This window comes from Anoplopoma fimbria, chromosome 10 (assembly GCF_027596085.1).
Source record: "Anoplopoma fimbria isolate UVic2021 breed Golden Eagle Sablefish chromosome 10, Afim_UVic_2022, whole genome shotgun sequence".
NCBI lineage: Eukaryota > Metazoa > Chordata > Actinopteri > Perciformes > Anoplopomatidae > Anoplopoma > Anoplopoma fimbria.
The window spans coordinates 5,794,766-5,817,387 of NC_072458.1; the positions used below are offsets into that span (position 1 = coordinate 5,794,766).

At 40.0% G+C, this 22,622-nt stretch overlaps 1 protein-coding gene across 2 annotated transcripts in view; it reads left to right on the forward strand.

Moving 5' to 3' along the window:
• The first annotated feature begins 1,520 nt into the window (after nucleotides 1-1,520).
• Nucleotides 1,521-22,622, forward strand: part of dtnbp1b (dystrobrevin binding protein 1b) — a 34,096-nt gene continuing 12,994 nt past the window's right edge. Inside the window, exon 1 of one of the 2 annotated variants that reach the window (XM_054605992.1) lies at nucleotides 1,521-1,859. In XM_054605992.1, the coding sequence (XP_054461967.1) occupies nucleotides 1,814-1,859 (46 nt within the window). In that variant the 5' untranslated portion in view covers nucleotides 1,521-1,813. Of the gene's footprint in view, nucleotides 1,860-21,373; nucleotides 21,565-22,622 lie in introns of those variants that run through there. The other variant, XM_054605991.1, reaches the window with a different exon arrangement.

The following is a 22,622-nucleotide window of genomic DNA, read 5'->3' on the forward strand; positions in this document are numbered from 1 at the left end:
GACTTTACCATTGTCAAGGATCAGGATAATCAAAACAGGTTACATATGCTCATGCCCCTTTAAACATTTTCAAGGCTTCAAGTTTCAATACATTTATATTTTAAAAGATATTATTTCCTCTTGGACAGCAGCTAACAAAGTAGCTGCTAATCAACACAAGCTTGTTTAATTAGTGCATTTATTTCTGAATGAACTTCTGTTAACTGTTATTTCTAATTAACTGTTTAAGTATTTTTCTTCTTAATAGGAACTGAAGAATTTACTTTTAAATAATTTGTCTTCTTGCAATGCATGATTTAACGTTCCAAGAGTCCATCATAAAGCCCAGCCGATGCACTTTTCTCCCCCTCTCAGCTCATTCTGTGGCGCATTATAATCACCCATAGCTAATTACGCAGCTTATGATATTTCGGTTGGGTTCCCTGCAGTGTGACTTGTGCAGCTTTATCCAAATGCTATTGATTGTGGCTGATGGTGTTTGTTTCCTATGTTTTTCCTGCACAACGGCCTCTCAGGCATTGAGGGCTATGATGTGTCATAACGATGAAGGCTAGGGCTGACATTATGTGGATTTGGCGTTTGTGTGCGTGTGTGTCTGTATGTGTGTGTGCTTAAGCTTGAGGGTTTGATATCTCTTCAGAGTGACTCACTACCCTTTTTTGACTCTTAAGGCCTATGTTGTTTAGTTGTATACATGCATTATTCAGGCCTATTTGCAGTGGATCTTTATCTGCTGTGCTGCTTCTAACATTTACAAAATTGATACATCAACAATGTGTCTTTAGTGGTTCCCTTCAGTTGCACTTGACATGCATTGGAAAAGAGCGGGGCATCTTCGAGGAGGAAAGAGAGGAGGGGGGAGTGAGTAAGGACATGAGAGAAGGAGACATAGCAAGGTGGAACTGTGATGCTCTTAGCAGCAACATGCTAATGAGGAGGATTATTATTTCCCCCCCTCAGGCGGTGGAGGCAGACAGAGTGGGTGTGGGCGAAAGTGTGTCTCACTTCTGACCGTGTGATTTTGTGTATGAGGCTGTTTGTGTGCGTGCACGCGATAAAAGCAGAAAAGAGAAAGCTCACTTTGAAAAATGATTCTATTTGGTTGCTTTGACATCTTTACTCTGTTTCCACTTTATTAGCTACTCATCCCTATTTATGAAAATAGCCTGCTCCTCCAGCCACTGAGTCATATAAACAAAGAAGGTGAACAAAGCATGCAGACTGGGTTAAGGGACATTAGCGTGTCTTTAAAGGTCAGAGGCGAATGTGTTCATGTAACGTGTTATAGAAACATACACAGCTCACAAACTCCTAATCATCTGTGCTCTTTATTCCCCTTCCTCCCTCAGCACACATCCTCTCTCCCACCCCCTCTCTGCATCCTCTCTTCTCTCCTCCGGCCCCCCTCCTCCCTCTCTTAGTAGCAGCCAGTGGTATGCTCCACTCGTCTTCACTACTCTCTCTCTCTTTCTCTCCACTGTCAGCCTCAGCAGTCTCCACACGGCAGCTAGACACTGGTGCAGCGCCGATCCACACATACATGCACGTGTGTGGGTTTCGTGGGTGCCAGGTTCTAGAGAACGCTCATCGTTGGCATGCACAAGCTGATCTGCAGGAAAATGTGCATGTGAGCCTTTCTGGAGCATCCTTTGTATGGAGGAGCATGTGTGTAGAGTGAGAGACAGCGTGAGGATGTGTGGTGGGCAGGTGCTGTTGTGATCGGTGGAGTTTTCGGTGTACTATCGTCGTGCTGTCTGCCTCCCCCTCCCTCCCATTTGGTTATCTTGTGAGGGCAAAAAAGCATCCTGCTGGGATGTCCACCTCGCCTGGTGCAACAGACGGGAGCCAAAGGAACTCTTGTAAGTGACTTTTTTTCTTCTTTTGTCATGGGAGTGGTGATCTGTGTGTGTTTCAGTGTGCCATATGGGTTCATGGCAAAGGGTTTGTTTATAACCAACCTTGTACATTCAAATCGAGGGTCTTTATTTTGAAAGGAGACCTGGACAAACCAGAAGGAGGACATATAGTTTAAGGCAATTTGATAACAAATACATTTTTATTATTGTTAATATGTTACAAGTGACATGAATAATGTGCTTTATATTGGCAGTAGGAATGTGAAGTGTTTGTGACAGCAGAAAAGATAGTGAGCGGGAGTGAAGATGCTGAGAGTTTGATTGTGTAACAGAGTATGTCTGAGGGAAGATGATATCTACAGTAGTAAAAGTAAAGGAAGGATAACACATGTATGTGTGTGCATACGTGTACATGTTTACACGTCTGAAAGAGAGCTTGGGGTGGTGTGTAACGTGAGAGTGTGTAGGAGCATGCGTGACTGTGTTTACATATTCCCTGGAGCGCCTCCAGCTGTCGATCTATTGGAGAGGAGCTGTGCATCAATTGACGACCAGGCCAGTTGTATCTTTTCACTGTGAGGGGAAGACCAGATGACATGCTGATGTTATTCATTAGTGTAAGGTACTGATGAGTATTTCCTTATTATCCTGGAAAGACAAAACAATCTGTGTGTGGTTTAACCATAACCACAAAAACAGGAACATTTCATTATTATTGTTGTTGTTATTTAACCATTATTGGTTAAATAATAAGAAAAATATTGTACTGGCTGCCTTTGTCAGTGTAAGAGTGTCTCTACCTGATGTTTGCAGTAACTTTGCAGGGCAGTGAAGGGATTACGGTAAAGGAATAACGTTATAGTGTGGAGTGTATCAGTTATTCAGTCGGCGAAACTGTGTGGGACTGTGGGACTGCTCTGCAGTTTTAATGTTTGACTTCATTCTGGCCTCGAGCAACGCACACACACACACCAAAGGATTACTGCACTGTAAGTGGGTGATTGATAAAATGATGTGACTCATTTTGACTCATCTGAGAGCTCAGTGGGAACATACACACAGAAAATCTCTCTCTCACACACATCCATATACATCCATACACACACACACACACACACACACACACACACACACACACACACACACACACACACACACACACACACACACACACACACACACACACACACACACACACACACACACACACACACACACACACAGAGAGAGAGAGAGAGAGACTGTCTTGACTGAGACACAGATCACATCTGGGAAAATGGGTCTCCTTTTATTGCTTTCATTATTATTGCACCATCCCCCCTCCCCTCATTTTCATTCCCCTTCTCCCCTCTTGTTATTTACTGCCCAACCTTGCAAATAACTCACGTGGAAACCTTTTGTGTGTCTGGGGTGATGAGTTAATAATCACACACTGACTCACCCACCCATAGTAGATACCTATTGTGATTGTTTTTCTGGTTGTGGGCTCTTTGAAAAATAATTACTGCATTGTGTGTTTAATTATTTGGCTGAATAATATGCTAGTTTATTGTTGTATAACATGCATTTCACTCTCACTTGTTTAGCTCTAGTTCTTGGCTGCTTTGCTTTGCACTTGACCAGTTTGTTCCTTGTCAAGACACATCCATCACATTACCTTCATATAGAGCTGTGCTTTCAAACGGAAATATCAAGTGGCTGCAGGCTACGATCACTGATTTACTAACTGAAATGTTACATAACCAAACGCAGCATCTGAGGAAACAAGTCAAGAGTCTCAGCTGAACAACAGCTTTTAAGAAAACACAAATGGAGATTGAACAAATGAAGAAAGGATAGAATTAATCCAACAGAAGAACATTTGTTTTTGACATACTTCCAGTTGTGATTAGTACTTTGGTATCATTTTCAAAGGAACATGCCCAAACAATGCCAGATTAGTACGAATAATTTATGATTTAAACTTATTAAAACATCAAATAAAAGGCTTACGGTGCCCATTTTGCTGATTCAAAATTGCAACAAATAATTCTAATTATGCATTCACATAATGCTACACCGATAGATACAAAAATAGAGCAGTTTCAGACTATTTATGGACTTGTGTCTAAAGCCCTTTTATTACTAAGGCAGTAATATCTTTGGATAAGACAATCAGTAGCACTTTTTAATCTCTGTTCCTGCAGTTTGACTCAGTGTTGTACTATCACAGAGTAAAGCCGGTGCAGAGCTCTCTCTGGCTGTTAGTTTTGTGTCCTCTGTAAAGGAGCAACAGCAGGCGCCTGCCACTGAGATGGATGTGCTGTGTCATCACTTCTGCCAAATGATGCCTTGCTTCACCTCTCCTCTCCTCTCTTCTCTTCTCCTTGTCTACTTCCCCCCTTCCCCTTTCTGTCCCCTCCTTTCTCTCTCTTTTTGGTGCCTGGTTGCTGTACACAGCTGCTCTCTTCTCTGCTGGTGTCTCATCTGTTCCTTAATCTCATCTCCTCTGTATCCTACAGCACCCCTCATCTGTCCTCCTCCTCCTCCCCCTCCCCCTCCCCCTCCTCCTCTTTTCCTCCGCTCTCCTCATGTCTGGTTTATCTGGGTTCACATGAAACTTTAATTGCATGTAAATCAAAGCGCTGCAGATGTGATTAGTCTTTTGTGCTGCTTTAATGAGTGGGGTCTGGACTATTGAAATATGGTACAGTAACTGGCTCTTAAACTGTCTCTGATGGCTTAAGCCACGGGCAAACTTTTAATACTGCCAAAAGAAACACTTATTTTTCCTCTAAGAAGTTTTCAGGGCTAACGCAAAAAAGACATATTGCTGAGAGGATCTTGAAAATGACTGAAAATGCTTATTCTTAAAGGTTCAGTCATTTGTCTTGCCATTCTACTTGGATTTAATAATATGTAGGAATATTCAGCTCTATTCGTAAAACAGTATTCGATGGGTTTTAAAAGTGTTCATTACAACAATTTCAACATAATCTATATCATACAAGTACATGTAGGTATGTGTAGTTTGCAGGCTAATGATAAGATAATTGTATATGACTGACATTTTAAGATGGTAATTGGCTTGCAGTCTACTCATTCTGATGAGAAATTGGTGATGGAGTAATGGAAAATGTAGCAGTTTCTGAGATGTGACATTTAGCAGGTGGCAGCACAGAGGGTGTTCAGTTATTTTTTTGGGTTCAACCAAATACTTGCTTGTGCTGAAAAGTTTACCGTAAGTGACACAGTTGCTGCCAAGTGACAATGTTTGGATTCTGTGTTGACTTTCTATCCGTTGTCTCCTGGGACTGAGATACTTGTTATTTGTGTGTGTATGCGTACTCTTATACTTTCATCTGTACATGCATACATTTCTCCATGCATACATAACCAAAATGCAGTTAGCTTGCTAATAAGCCTATTCAAACATCACTCACACAGCATGTAAACACAGACGCTGCATACACAGGCAGACGTATCTTCATTTGTCTGTTCATCTCCACGGAGGTCACGATCCCTTTGAAGCCCCCAAAGGAGGGTTAAGAGGCTGGGATTTATGGCATTAATTGTCTTTAAAGATGGATTTTGTTCAAGAAATCAAAGGATCTGTGCTGTCAAAAGATAAAGTCAAGGACAGAGCACAGCTTGATGTTCATGAGACTTAATAATTACATTTTAACTTCATGTTTTTCATTATTTTTGTTGCGCGTGACATGAAATTGTAATTCGAGCTGTGTCAGTATCTCAGTTCCATGTGGACATCTTTCAATTGCTGTTGCATAACTGATGCATGTGTGCAGTTGCAAACATGTTGAGTCTTGTTTTGTGCACATGGCCACAAATATTGTGAAGTGTAGTTGTACACAACAGACAAATATGCACTGCAACTACAAATACTACAGTATGTCCATCTAGTGATTGGATTAAATAATAGTCATTATAATAGTCAATCTATCCATCTATTCATCCATCCATTTTGTTTTACCCACTTATCCGTCAGGGTTGCAAGAACACCTGCAATGAATCAATGATTTTCTTTTTCTTTACAGTTTTTGGTTGGATGACTAATTATCTCTCTTCACTTCTGCCACATTGCTTATTGTCCTCTCCCACCACATTCCCTTTCACTCTGTGTTCCAAGCAGTGTCCACCTGGCTTAACAGGTGTTGTTGGCAAACCCTTGGTATGTTGTCTCCGCTCTCAACACTCATATTGTTTACTCAACTGCACTACTGCTCAGCAGGCTTTTCAATAAAATCATCCCTGCTCAGTTAGATCAGGAGGAACAGTCTCTCAGCAAAGATGCTTTTGGGATTCAACACATTAAAAAGAGTAACACAGAAAGAGAGTGGAGACAAAGGGAGGAAGAGGAGTGATAAAAGACTGAAAGAGGGGGGCGGTTAGGTGGTGGTTGGGTGGAAGACAAAAGAGAGAGAATTAAAGGAAGGAACAAAAATTAGGAGATGAGATGAACAATGAACAGGGAAAGAGGATGACGAGAGAGTGAAATAAGACAGCAGAGGAAGAAGAAAGCAGTGCAGAGAAGGCAAAGATAGCAGGTGGAGGATGAAGGGGAGTGGGTGAAGAGACTGTGAATGAGAGTGACTCGAGAATAATAGAAAGAGAATATTGGTAAAGAGGAGGAATTAAAAAGACTGAACCAAACCAAAAAGCACATTACAGATAATGAAAAGGAGTAATAAAAAGATGGAGAGTAAAACCTATTTGCCCCAATATCTGGGAGTTTGCTAATTGGTGGCGGATGATACAGTTGCACAGAGTTCACACACTGCAGGAATGGAGAATCTCTAGCCTCTATTATCCGGACAGGACATTACATTTCATTCTTTAAACAAATTCCAGACAGTGTAAACTGCATAAACTAAGACATTGTCACAGACAATAAGTGCTGAAATTATTTCAGCTGCAACCAGGTTTTAGTTCAGATTATCACATTTCATTTAGTGGGATTTTCAGTACCACAACCCCATGTTTACTGCATAATACTCACTTATTATATGAATAATATTGGTGCGATATTTCTAATCTAGTGTCATGTAACAGACATGTATACAGGGATGCAGTTGATTAGAGTCTGTAGACCAATAGATGAAACTACTTGGACACAACAAATGGATGATTTGGAAGATGAAAGTAAATCGGAGACGGAGTATTCAAACAATTTAGCTTAATTAGCTAACTAGCTACAGTCGATAACATCTGCCAAGAGTTTCAGCTGGGGAAATTGATTGTTGTGGGGAATGAGAAGCCTGATTTTTCCACCATTGTCTGAAATCAAGCATCCCTTGTTTTCAAAATTTATTGAAAATTATGAATGGTAAATCTGCCACCCACTTTCATTGTAAACTGCATATGAACAGAAAACTGTAAACTAAAGCAACAGTAACTAAGGGTTAGCAAAACTGTCTTTCTCCTGATTATCTTAGTCAGAATGAGGTCATAACCAGGGTACGCAAAATGCACCAGGATTCCTGCTCGGTCATCATTAAAATTATTGATGCATTCAAACACCTTAGTGAGATTTGTCCCATCATCCAGCTACGCATGCATCAATTAATATTACCATAATGGTGAAGAACCAGTCAGTATCACAGCTTCAAATAAGCTCCCACTGCTCATCATGCTGAGAAATTATCCTGCGGGCCGGGAAGCATGACAGAAGAATAATAAAAAGACAGATCCACAAGGAGCATAATGATTGTAATTAAAGGGACAATAGTGACTGGTATATAATTTCACATACAGAGTTATGGCAGTTGTTTTTGTGGTAAGGGTGTGAGAGGGATGAGTCGGAATTTAAATCTGTCAGATTATTTCAAACACCCCCTCAAATGTGCCTGAGGATGAAGTAAAACTGGAGGACCAAGATGACAGACGGTCTTAAATTATACTGCACACAAAGACATGCAATAATACACTCGCAAATGCACGTACACACACAAATGAAGAAATACAGATGAAGAAAGACCACCGTGCATTCTCATACAGACATCTATCCATCGGAAAAAGCATAATCTTCTTTCAAGTTGAAAAACACGCAGATATAATCAGTGTTTTTGTCTCAAAACCTGCTCACAGATGGTTCAGAAATTGCATTTTCCATCGCTGGGTGATGTACCTCAGCAGGTGGGCTATCTTCACTTCTACTTCTCCTCTCCTCCCACTCCTCTGGGAAATAGAGAGAAAAAAGTAATAGTGTGGTCAGACAGCCAGAGAGTTTCTCTAATTAGGTCCATGGTAACAGACAGTATTTACAGACTCAGACAGATCGGGAGTCTGTTACAGAGTGTATACTGGCAGGTCCTGTGAGTTGAATGTTTTTGCATGTAAACAGTTCTTTGTGTTTCTGTCACCTTCATACTTCAAACTGTCTGTCTAATTCTGCAGTGTAAACTCAGTTTTTCTTATCTTGCCTACATGCTGAGGGCATCAGTACAGTTCTGCCTGCTGCTCTGCCTCCTCTAACATTTCCAAGGCTTTCTTCTGCCTGTTCTCTCCCTCTGTCCTCCAGCCCCCCTGCCTGCAGCCTTAAGTAAGGGTAAATAACTCGGGTCAGCCAGAGACAGATAAACCCCTCAAGGACTCCTCATTTGGACTCTCCCTCCCTGTTCGTCTCTGTGACGATGAACCTTACTCTGCACAAAATAAATGTTATATCATGTGCACATCTATGTGAGTAAGTGAATATGTTTCGGAGGACGTTTATGAGGACATGGTCTTGGTTCTGTATTTACAGATTTGTAAGTGGTGTGTGAGTGTGTATGTGTCTGTGTGTGTGTTTGTGTGTGTGTGTCAGTGCGAAAAAAACCAAACAAAAGGGAGAGAGCAAGACAGGTGGTGTGGTGGAGGGAAGACCTTCCCGCTGTGTACCAGGTGACTGTGTGTGGCCCAAATAGAAGTCAGGTACAACAAAAACAACAGATGGATTTAAAACACAGCATCATCACCGGGCTACTAATCAAGGGTTTCATCCCAAGGTGTGATGCTTTCGCTAAAACCTTACCTACTTGCCCTGAGGAAGAAAAACACACACACTACCTCATATTGGCTGTGACATTAAGAGAAATATATATTTTGTATAAAGATTTCCTCTACAGTATGTGAAGGATACCTCAAATACTGGCACTAAGGTTTTAACTGCAAAATGTGCAGTAAAAAGAAAAAAGCTTTCGATTTAGAGGTCAGAATGTACGTAACATTGAGCCCCAAGGGCATTGTTATATATGTTATATATGTACATTCGATAAGAAGGAGAAATATTGAAATAATACAGGGAAGATTAGATTATATGAAAGAAAAGAGTACAGTATGGAGTAACACATGCCCATGGGGGTTCTCTGTGTGTGTTAGCTTGTGTGTGCATGCATGCGCTCTCCTGTGTGATGTTGTATCATCTCTGTGTGAATGCTCTTTGCAACATTCTCTCCCCTGGCCAAGATCAGGGCTTTTTCAAAATTCATGCTGGGGCTAACAAGAGGGCACGCTTTGACTGCAGATAAGTGAGGGGGTGAAAGAGAGAGAGAGAAGCAGCAAAAGAGGGACGAGGAGAATATGTGAGAAATATGCAGTGACAGAGAAGAGAGATGGAGCTTGGCAAAACAAAGAGATGTTGCTGATAGCTTTTGATATCTCTGTCACGGTCTCACAAAGACACCCTTGAAATATCTAGTGAGAGACTTCAGTGCAGATGAGAAGAACAAGCTCTCTGCCCGATAGTTCACCCCACAGAGCTGGAAGTGATGAGCTAACAGAGAAAGAATCATCTTGGCATTACGAGTCCTTTTTAGTTTCACGTCATAACAATGACACCTTAAAATCAATAACTGGATAGTAAAGTCTATATTTTTCAAAATAACAGTCCTTCAGACTAACAAGAGCATAGCCCTTTTACTCTTGCTTATGGGGCCGGCTTACATGGTCTGTTTGCAGTAACATGATTGAAATGTCATTGAAATAGAAATTGCATTTAATTGAACAGAAGAGGCGCATCTAAATGTTCTCTACGGTAAATCTAGAGTATAGCACTTAACCATGACAACCTCAGTCTGGAGAGCAACAAAACTCGACTACTAGAACCCTCCACAGCACGTTATAGTTTTACATGGCAACATTTTTTATTTTTTTTGCTTTTCCTGTCGGGAAAATTCCACAATATGGACAATGTTGTGAACATCCTGTCAGCCTGAGCTTGAGGCGATGCTGAATTGATGTATTGGAACTGTGCAGTGCATTGAAGTTATTACAATATTCATACTTGTGTTCTTTGAACCACCTGGGAAGTATATGGAAAAGAGGTGCATTTTCCTGCTGGAGATAGCAATTAAAGAAAGAATAGTCAAATGAAAGGATCACCTGGTTGAAAACGTTTACTGTGACACTGAAATTATTCTGCACTTTTGACACCAGGCATGATGGGTCATGATGGGTTCATGGGTTAATGCTGTTTACACCAACTTCCAGCCTTTAGCTTGACATGTTTCAAAATCGATCTGGGAAATAATTGAGGGAAAAACATTTTTCCAGACTCTTGGCATTCAGTTTTGACGATTATGCGCCCACTAAAGCCTCATCTTTTCAACTGTTGTGTTGAACCTTGGCTGAACTTATCTTCAGCAGCTCTATTTAGTATCCATTGTTTCCTAAATTAGACATTCTCACCCATAAGACTGCAACAGCTGTTTTTCATCATTTTTGGTAAACTGTCTTATTTTAAAACGCTTAAGGTGCACGAACTTGCATCACACTGTGTTAAAAGAAGCTTAAATTATGAAGCATGACCTGAAGAAGGATCAACGGGGCTGTGTGCAATAACTCACATTTCTAAACTATTTAATATTGTGGCTTCATCAAGGTCATGAACTACCACTTTGCTGCTGCCTCACTTCCACACAGAGACCCAGAATATCTCCGTCTATCCCTTCCATTTACCCGTTCACCACAGGATGACAGCAGGCCGGCTCTTGGGGAAGTGAAAGAATCACATTTATAGATTCATACAATAGTTCCATTATCCCACTTGGCTGCCTCTTAACCTAAGTCTATACACACACATTCCCAGCACCCCCTGTAGTTGGATGCTTCTCTATTGTTGCCGATCCATGCAAGTAGGAAATGAGGTTGCTAAATAAAGGCAAAGGTTAGGGGTGGCACGGTTCCAAGAAGGAGACAAAATCGGATATTTCTCCTGTGAGAGCAGAGAAGACACGAAAATGCCTCGACTCTGTTTATCAGAATTCTCTATGTTTTACATTCAACTCATCGTCACATACTCATCACTGCGTACCCTTATGACCTGGTTTACTGGCCTTCATTAAGCCTAAGGAGACGGCACCATGGTTTTTCTTAACAACGCCGTTTCCTATAACTCACAAACATCTGTTATGATTTTTACTCCACTGGCTCTACCAGGTACCCAGGATTTGCTCAGAACTTTGTAGAAAGGCTTTCTCATATATTGCGTTGTGGTCGTGGAGTAACCTTCAGAGCACACTACAGCTTAATACTTTTATGAATTCTAAACTCTGATAAAAAGCTGTGTAACTGCAGAGTGCCATTGCTTTTCCTAAACTGGACTCGTTGTCCCTTGTCTGTTTGTAACATGTGCTTTCTTGGCCAGATCTCCCTCGAAATTCTTCGATAAGATGGCAAACTTGAGAAATGAAAAAGGTGATCAATAAAAATAAAAGCAACATTATAAACAATGTCAGTCATTATTAAAACAAAAAGAGAGAAGGAAGGTATAGAATTTAGCTTTTAGTTGACAAACTAATCAGGATTTTGATAAAAATGAGTTCATTGTTAGAACAGAGCGTGTTCAAAATAGCTCCCAGACAATAAATCTGTTGTTCTTTAGTTCCTTTCAAATCTTGACAAAGACACTGTCCCTTTGAGACACCTTTAAGATTATTTTCAGTCTCCTATCCTTTGAGGCTGTTGTAAAATAAAAAAATGGACATGTCAACCCAAAATAAGAGTCTTTTAAAAATGTAGTACAGAAATTGATATATTACGATTTTGACAGATTAACACTTTAAAGAACAAATTATTCTTTGTGGGTGGTGGACCAAAACCCCAAACAACAAACTGCAAGTTACTTTTTGAGATACAGATAATGATATCATCATTAACTAGGATTTAACGTACATGTAACCTCAGTTAAATGTGGGATCTTTCTGTAACTTTTGTTGTCCATCTACCTGTAAATGCCTTGAAATATGGAAGTATATTATATAAAGATATGTCAAATACAAACCCTAAACAAACAAGTAATAGAAAGCACCATACTTTATATTCCCACTGGTTCTCCAAAGGCCCTTTAACTCATTGCAGGCGATTACAAAAAAAAAATACATTTGTTGCCAACTAACCTACCTGATAACATTAACTTTAAATAATAAAAACAACCATGTTGCACATATGCCTGAACACCTGTTTGAGACTTTCTGTTCAACAAGACACCTTGCATGAAAACAAATCTATCATTTATCAGCTTCCATAAATGACAGACCTGCATTCTGGCTCTTGCTCTAATATGAGTACTGATGAAAAATTGATCAAAGGGAACGTGCATCTCTGTTATGCACGGTGTGGTTACTGTACCTGTAAAACACATGTTCTGAGCTAAGATGATGGGATATTCATGCACAAGAGACTCAAAACTCTCTTTTGGTAATGTTTCAAAGATAAACACAAAAATGTATAAATAAAGTTATATTAACTTGTTGTTTAAAGACAGGAGAGATGTAACATGGTCAAGGTTATTCAAATATGAACTGGCTCCACTTGAGACTTTGTTCAGCTCTTTCCAAGGAGATATTAACATATGTATGCTTTTTGTCATTCCACAATGTGCACACGCTTCACTAGACTTATTCTCTGTTTTGTGCCGTGTTAGCTATGCTTTTATAACCCCGCCGTTCTACACGGTCTCTCCCTTGATTGTTATTAAACTTGTGTGTGTTTTTACCCTAATAGGCTATACGCACTCGGGGTCTAAGAAAATATAGATATGCTTTAGTATCGCAATATTGTTTTGTGATTCTCAAAAACACTATTGATTTTTAATAGTGTTTAATAGTTTGACATGGGAAGGTTTATTGCAGACAGTGGCTCAGATTGCTCAAAAAGTAGTTACAGTTACTGTGATAAATGCAAATGCAGATCCCACTGTTCTGATTGCATAAAAATAAACTTTTTAAACTTTGATTTTATGTGTTCGGCGGCGCATTGTTTACACTACGACAGTTTTCCTAAACTTAAATGGCTAAAAATGTTCAATATATTGTAATTGAATTGTAACCCTTCTTTCGTATCGTCACATTCTTGCCAATGTAAGGCCCTAATACTAATGAGGTGATGTGCAAGTCCCCCAAACCTGATCTTCAATAATTTGTTGTATAGAGAGCAATGCAGAACTCAGTTATTATTTATCACATACAGCACACTGTATACAGATACTTCCTGGTCTACTTGTATCAGTGTTGAAGTGGGAGAGCTGAGTTTCTGGTGTTGGAAGTCAAGTTTTGTCTCACAGCCTCAGATGCATGTCAGCCCACGTCTTTGTCCTCTCTCTCTCTCTCTCTCTCTCTCTCTCTCTCTCTTCACTCTCCTCTGCTTAGTCAAATAAAAAAATATAGAAAAGAGTGAATAAGTCATTCTTGAGAGGCGTCTTCACTGAGGACTTGCAGTGGGTTTTGCTGATGTAAGGCTGTATTTGCTGCGGTAGGGAGCAAAAAGAGAAGATTCCTGCATAATGCATCAAGGCCTGTGCGAAAGTTGTAGAGAACTCACACAGTTTTATCCAGGATAGTAAACAAAGTGTGTGCATGTCTCAAATACATGTGCATATTGGAGGAGAATATCCACATGCATGCAGCTTGTGCACTTACAAATGCTGTACATGTGTTAATGTGAAATGCTGCCGATTTTATCTTCAGTACCACAGTGATAGTTTATTGTGGAGAGCTGTTGCCGTCCAGAATATCCTTGCTGCTCAGGTTAGATTGCGCAAAACACCTGAGGGGATGTGTGCACTCTTTATTCTGATCGCTTCTGTTGTGGTTGTCAGTCACTGGAGCCTTGTAGAGATTTAACCTGCCTCCCTGTTGCGAGGATCAGATTGGCAGGTTTCCTCATTTAAAGGCTAATACGCAGTCATTACTGCGTTACCCATCATTAAACAAGACATCACCCTTATCGGCGTGAGTAAAGCTCCCTTAAAGGCAAGCAATTAACCTGTTAGAAAAATGCCTATCATCCTCACTTTTTTTCTCCTCCTCCTTTCACCTTCTCATTCAGCCTCTATTAACAGTTCACAGGGGTTTTGGTGATGTAAGCATTTTAAATTGTCTCCAGCTTTTAAATCTGTATCTGTACTGTACGTACGTATGTATGGGTGAAGGCTTTATGAAGGTAATAAACGGCATCAGCCATAGTTCATTTCCTCGTTGTCAGCTACTTAGAGCCCATTGGCTGAAAGCTGATTTATTCGGCAGCCCAAGGATTCTTTTTCTCCTGTGTTTATCTCCGAGCACAGGGAAGAGTATTGGAAATTACATTTTTCATTATTCTTTAAGACATATTTAATCCCCCGTTTGAAAGGATGGGTTTAGTGGCATTTGAATGGCAATTGAAGCAGGACTGGAACTGCAAAATTTTGATTAGCCCAAGAATTCAATTTCCACATATTAGGTAACATCATTTATCACCCATGCCTCAAACATTAGTTACAGTGGGTTGTCATCGTAAAAGTGTGTGGTATGTTCAGTATCCTTATAAGAATCGCCAAGTGCGGCCAGAAGCAGTCAGCTCAAACGGCATCAGTGAAAACATGAAGAGGGTTCATGTGGGCAGCAAATTTTGTTGGCAAACGAGAAAGATGTTTTTGAGAAGATTGTGGAAGAAGGGCAGTTTGACAGGCTTGTGAAGAGCTGGGAGACCTCTGACAACATTTAGACTTTCTCCTTTCCTCCTGGCTCTCCTTGATGGACGGACCCTCTATTTGACAATGTACTGTCAGGAGCTGTCAGATTAAACAACCTACTCTCTATCTGTCTCTCTCTTTCTCAAGATATCTTTTCAAGGCCTCAGAAACATATTAGTCATTAAGCATTGGTTGAGTAAATTGCATGTGACTTAAGATCACAAGGCTACTACAGCCAGTGTTTACTTAAATGTCATCATTGAGACCATTCTGTCATCTAATCAATAATTAAAAATGTTACACACATGTAATAAGCATCTATTTATATAAGTTACATGTAGATATAATGTGTGTTCTTATAATAGTTTCCAAGGAATGTATTTATTGAGATTGATTTAACCATGACAAGAACACCAAGAGCTTTGGTTTGCACATGCATATGTTTCTCGGGAAGATTTCAGAACTACTTCCTAAACTAGAAAGGTACCACCATCGTCTCTGATGCACTGATGAAAATGCACAAAACTCTCAAAGCTCCCTTTGCTCTAAGTTGTTTTGGTTGTACACAGCCACCAACTATTCACTTTGATTAAAGTGGCTTTTTGTTGAGCATAATAAAAAAAAAAATCCTATCCTATTTCCATGCTTGGTGTTTATGTACATTCATATAACCAGCTACAGAAATCCATAGTATGGATTTGTTCCATACCCTTTATCTCCTCTACTACTGACCTTTCTCACCATCTGGCCCCTGCTTGTGTAAGCATGTTTCTCCTTGCCTGTCTGTTGTGTGACTGCTTGCTGCAACATTACATGTGCACTGTACACTTGATTATACAGATTTAAAAAGGCCAGATGCCTTGCAGCAGTGAAAATGTGTTGAGGTAAATGTCAGCTGGCAGTGGGAAGAAAAAAAGCTATATGTATGTTTTATATTCACGTTGCCAGCACATTTGCTTAAAATGCACCTCCGTCGCTGCTGTTTCAGGCCTTTCTACCTAATATTTAGATTTTGAACTCATTCACTTCAAAACAAAACAAGCAGGCAGACATGGCCACCACACATCCCAAAGCTAAAAGCTGCTCACTGTGTTCTTCTGCAGCATCCAGACAGTTTTATATCTCACATCATTTGAAAGCATAAGACAGTTTCCCCTGCTTCACTTTGGAAATCAGATCAAAAATAATAAATGCACCTTGAAATCCAGGATGCAGGCATCATAATGTGGCATATTATGTAACCATGGCTGTGTGTTGTTGGTAGCGTGTGTGTTTGCTGTACATCTTTGTTAGAGCACTTGCAACATTTTACACCAGTGAATTTGTTTTTTAACAAAATGATTTAAATAATCTGTCAGGTAAATCACAAGAGAAATATTTGGTCAGATTTAATTTTCTTTAACTAAAGTTTCTGTGGTCATTTAAAACCCGGGTCATGACTTAATGTTTCCTCACTTAAGCTGTATTTATTTTCTACCCAATTAGACCCAAACAGTTGATACTGCTGGTGCTTTCATTACTTTAGAAGCCGAAATGCTCTATTAGCTGCCTGGGTTTTATCAAATCTGGCTCTAAGCTCTTTAGATGATACCGACTGAGGCTGCATTTAAATTCCCCACGGTGCATTCACTGTAAAATTGCCAGAATCTCCCCGGTATTCAAGCATCAGCAACATTAGAGCTGAGGAGAGGTCAGGGCGATATAGACAACCACAAATGTTTTTATTACTGGGCTAATAAATGAGGGTCTGAGGGGAGATCTATACATTTTTGGGAATTATTAAAGTTATCCACCACTGAGGTATAATATAACTGCTTAATCAGAGAACATAATAAAATTACACAGAGTTTTAAGTTGTATAATAACACATTTAAATATTTTCGAGAACATTTTCCTTCACCCCTCTCACATCAAATTGGTACATTCCTAATCCTACCTTCTACTGTGAATCATTGTGCTGCTAGCTGACACCTCTGATTTGCTGCTAGGCCTTGTCGTGACCCATCCCATCTATCTATTATTATGTGTGTGTGTGTGTGTGTGTGTGTGTGTGTGTGTGTGTGTGTGTGTGTGTGTGTGTGTGTGTGTGTGTGTGTGTGTGTGTGTGTGTGTGTGTGTGTGTGTGTGTGTTTCTGCACACATTTCAGTCTGTCTAAACAAATTATTTAATTCTGTCCTTCTGTTCTTTTTCGGTGATTAATTGACGGACAGTAATCCAGATAAATAACAGTAGCAGCTTGTTGTTTTGACACATTAGTTTAATGTGTTCAATCAGTCACAAGGAATAAATCATGTCATTCAGGACGTGTAATGGGCTATTACATTTTGTATGGGGTCTCTGAAGCTGCTCGGTATCTTTTAAACATATAATGAGTGATCATTTGTAATGATAAATGTCCTTTGGTGGTGTTTAGGCTGTGAATGACTGCCTACTAAGCTTTGCCTTACATGTTAGAGAGCGGTTGCCTGGTTACATGTGTAATTGGCCAAACTGTTTTTAATGTGCGTTTTTACTCCTACTCAAATTAGATGATGGTTACTAACAGAGAAAGAGAGCGAAACTTTGTTGTTTGCAGTCATGAATCATGTGGACTAAGCAAATATTTAACATGCTCCTGAGTGTCGCCCACATCTTTGTCTTCTAAACACAGCTTCAAGCATGAAGAGTGTTAGTGTTTGAATTGGAACCAAACATGGCCACGCACGCTTTCTAACATAACTCATGATTCTAGACAGATGCATGACTCAATAATATTTTATGATCAGTCACATAGATCAGCAGCAGTCACAATAGGTTTAGATTCTACATGTTATTGCAGCATTCTCAATGTGTTTTATTGTATTTATTTTCTCTCAACAAGGCCCCTCATTAGATACCCATCATTGACTGCCGCATCACTGCAAACACTCTTTTTTTTAAATACGAACCAGCTAAAACAAGTTTCTGGCATGCTTGCCAGCTGTGACAGCTTGACACATAAAGTGTCAGTTGTGTTAGTATGCCACTACAATGCCACATTAGTAGGCAGAAATCCACAAGTGTTTGAAACAAATGTTTGTAATGTCTGTCCTGGAGGCTTGTGTTCTAGTATGGGTAAGGAGAGAACAGTAGTAGTAAGCTATTCTAGGGAATTTATTTAAACAGAAGATATTTTTTTTCTGATGACAATGTTGGGATGATGGATGAATAAAAACCACAAGGAATTCAATTGCCGTCTGTTGTTGTAAAGCCAAGGCAACATAGAGGGAACAGAAACTGTGTGGTAAACTCTATTCAACACCCACACTGCATCTAGTGTACAGCGAAGCCCACTCTGAGACTGCAGCATAGATAATTGTTGGAAAATGTCCCCGCTGCGGGACTAATAAAGGATTATCTTATCTTATCTTATCTTATCTAAAAGCAACAGTAATACTTTCATAGTAAGAATAATGTTGAAGTGTCACACCAGCCACATATTATGTATTCTCAATAATATTCTACCAGTTTTCCCTGAGTGATAATACAATGGCAGCCACATTCCTCTGTCTTTTTCTTGGTGTCCTGGCACCATAAATGATTTAATTCACACATGGTTTAAGTCTGAACGTGAATTTTATGAGAAAGTTGATGTCGGTTTCTTGTTTCCCTGTAAATTGGAACAAAGTTTCGCCTGCAGCTAGTGTGGAGCATTTTGAATAACATTTTTTGTTCAATATCGCAGAATGTCACTGTATAGGTTTTGCTCTTTAAAATGTCACCGGGTCCAACAAAAGAGCGAAAGAATAATAGTTGCAGTTTCAGTCTTGGATCCCTAAGGCGAGAGTTCTTAAGAAAACCAACATATACTACAAAGTATAACAATAACAATTAACTGCTGGAAGGCTGTCGGGGGCTTGGAATTAGATTTGAAATGTGCTAGCGATGTGCAAGACAGCTAATACATACTTAATGATTTTGTCTTCCTTGAGCAAAAAATTAATTTAGATGACATCGTGTTATTTCTTTTTGAATAAACAGCACAAAATGCCAAACACTCTCTGCCAGCTTCACATGCGTCTGTGAGTGAAGCTGATGTTTTGCAGCTTGCAAAGACTGGACAGAAACCTCATGAAGCTGCCACTGCTGTTCAGCAGACAGAGTGACAGCAGACAGGCGTTATCGTCTGGAAAGAAGTTATAGACCGTGAAACAAGGACAGTAGAAACTGCTCGGTGTATGTGGCGGCAGTTTGAGCTGTGAATGTGTGCTGTATCTGGTGTGTGTGTTAGTGAGCCACAGAGCACAACGATGATTGGTTTGATGAGTGTGAGGGCATTGTAAGGCCAGCAGGGTGTGTATGTATGTGTTTGAGTAGCTTAATGCACATTTCCTCACATCTGCCAGTCATTACATTACATTACTCAAGTAAACAGAACTATGCCTGGATGGTTTATGCTACAGATTACAATGTCATGTTACACTTCAACTACAATAATCACTCCTCTGTTATTGTGTGTAAATTCCCCTCGTCACATGTTCATACTTAAATATATTAATTTGCATACACAGAAAGTTCGTCCGGTCCCTACGGAAATCCCAGTTTCTGTATCATGCACATTTTGTCACTTTACATGCAAGTAATTTTGAAGGGTGTGTGTGTGCAACAGAGAGAAAGGAGTGATTGTGTGTGTGTTATTTACAGCACGAGGGCTGCCTTTGGCGGAAACCGGAGCACTTGAGAGATATAGCGAGGCGGACAGAATCTAAAAATACCACGGCTGAGTGAGCAAGGCTTAAGAAGAAGAAGAAGAAGCAGTGGCTGTCTCCACTGTCAGGCCTGCCTCTTGGTCTTCAGGCTGCGCGCTGCTGTCTCAGAATGAAATATTAGGCCTTTATAAGCAAACGCAAACAAATCCATCTGAGAACAGACAGCTAATTTAAAGTGACGGGTAGAACAAGGGAGGTCTTATATCAGATATTGAGTGTTTGATCTGTTTGGTCAGTGTGATGTAAAGTGTATAAAACAGCTATAATGAGATGGTGGATGGATTGTTTGCGCATTAATCAAAATAGGGGGGGGAAGGGAGCTGGAGTAACTGGAGCTGATCAGAAATGAGTATCAGAGTTTCATCCATGCTTAAAAAAATGCCACAGTTTCTTTAAAATAAAAGCAGCTGGGACTGACGGCAACACTGACCTTGACATCACATAAGTGTTCTGCATTTCACAGAGTTTTAAAATTGTTTTACCTCTTCAGCCTCAACTTCAAGGTCACCTCCTGTGGCCATGTCCCTTTCCTCTTGTCATCAATTTCTCATAGAATGACACAACATGAACACATTCACCCCCTTACACATCCTGCTTCTCACCGGCCGTCCCTCTTTTTTGTCTCTGTGTGTCTTTCTAGCCCACTTATGCAAACAACCTCAGCGAACCATTACATGTCTAGTACTGTCTACACACAAGAACACAAAAGCTGGCTCTAGTCCTGGATCTGTGGCTGGCAATAAAGATAAACTGACACTTTCATCCATCCGTCCAATCCGTTTGTTTGTCCACCAAGGCTTCAAACATAACCTTCTCTCCATTGGCACAGCTGCCTCAGCACCTGATATGTGAAGTACACTACAAAGCGTAAATGACTGTGGGCCGGCTCAGTGGTGACTTGAATTGGCTGTTGATGACTCCCTGAGAGATATATTTCCATTTCAATGGGCGGCTGTTAGTGTTGCTTGTTATTTACAGACACTTAAATGGAGCCTGTCAGTGCTCTAACGCAAAATCCTTTATACCTAAGAAATCTTACTAAACAAAATTCTGAAAGAGCTCTAATTAAGATTAGGGCTTCAGAAATCCTATTGAAAACGAGTCCTCGATGAAATGAAATAAGTTCCTGTTCTAAGTGAGCGTTTCCTGTACAAAAGAGAAGTGGTGACAAAGCTCGTATGATAAACACTGAAACCTAGGATTTGCATTTTTGCTTCGTGAGCCAAGCTGTGAGAAAATGACTCCATTTAGTCAAATCTAAAGCCTAAGTTGAATCCTAAAGATTTGAATTGCCCTTAATGGTGTGTATCCTTCCGACTTTTCTGCCGGGGTTCTTAGCTTCTTCTCTAACAATACAATAGCTCGTCTTCAATGCCAGTTATGCAATTCTATATATGGATACACATTTACATGACATATAAAAGAAAATTGACAGTTATGTTTCAGACACAAACTTGTAAACAGAAGGCAAATACAATACAGACTGCATGTTTATGAGTGTGAGTAAATACTGTTAAAGTTAATCAGCAGGTAAATGGATTTCTGATTGTTCATTATGTCTTAATATGAATATATCAAAAGATGCACACACAGAGGCATGCTCACCCACACATCCACGTAAGCAAGCGAACACACGCACATTCACACAGACACGAGCACGCACCCTGACATACCAGCCTTTTTCCTGTGGCTTTTGCTTCCTGCGTTTGTAGAGCGCATAACAGCTGTCTTTCAACAGCACAAAACAGATATGAGTGCAATTACATTAAAAGCCTCATTTCATATCGATCCGTCTGCACAAATAGCCATCTGAACAAGCCGAGCAAGGTTATTTAATGTTATTTATGTTCTTTTTTATTTCCCCTGGGTTTTTGGTCACGTGCTGTAGAGGTGAGAGGGGCAGCAGCTTTGTGCGTACATGGTGTGAACGGTTGCTGCTGAGCTTCTGAGCAAAAGAAACAACTTGTGAGGCGGACAGTATCAGTTTTTTTTTGGCTTATATGATGATTGTGGAAACAGACGCCCCAAGAAACACAGCGAGTACAAACCCAGGTAGTACACCAGGATTTTCCTTTCATGTGTTTCTTAAAGATTTTCTGTTGAAAATATGTTTTTATTTTCAATGCAAAACTGATACAGGGAAATTCATTGCTAGAGAATTTGTGACCCTCATTCACATGTGGATATTTTTCTATTTCTCATGAAGACTAATCCTCTTTGTGCTAATTTCTGAAGAGATGGTTCAGTTTTAGATCATGAGTTATGTTAGCAGCTATTCCACACGGGTGCCAAAATATGTTTCCTTGTAATTGAATGAAATTATGTCATTTCATTTGACATCATCTGCATAACATAATGCAGTTGCCTGAGCTCCTATGAATCATCACCAGATGTGTATGTCTGTGTGAGCGCTCATTCACCACTGTGCATGTGAATTATGTCCCATAAGTGTGTAATAGATGGTTTTGTGAGGCTCACTTGAGCATTTGTGTTGGTGTAGTGCTTCTACAATTCTACACGTGCATTGACTTGATTCAGGGATTTCTGTTCAACTGTGGGTGCAGCTCAGCCTGTAAGGATAGAATGTGTTGGATTTAATGGCATGAGCTCCTACACTAAAGTCATCAGCGCAAACTTAATCCTGCGGGCTAAATATGAGCGAGAGCTAAAAATAGCCCCCGTAGCTACAGTAACATGCGTAGCAGGATACGGTTGTCTGGTAGATGATGATGAAGAAAAGACGAGGAGGAAGGAGAGATTAGTAAGAAGAGACGTAGCATAAGAAGAGGAATTTTACGACAGGTGGTTTTATATTTTAAAGAAGCCTGGAAAGATAAAAAGCTAATCATTAAATGTAGAAAATGACATATACCATCACTATCTGTTCTTAATGTCTTGATTTAGTTAAGAAGCTATTTGGTTTTACATGATTTTCTTATTTCTAATAATAGGGAAGCATGTGACCTTCTCGGCAACTCTCAAAACTGATTGTATATTTGATGGACAAAAGGACAGGTTTAGACATTTAGACTGGCAGACAGACAGATCTGCACACATACTCAGTAGGTATAGATGGTCTAACTAAATACACAGCTCAGGCTAATAATGGA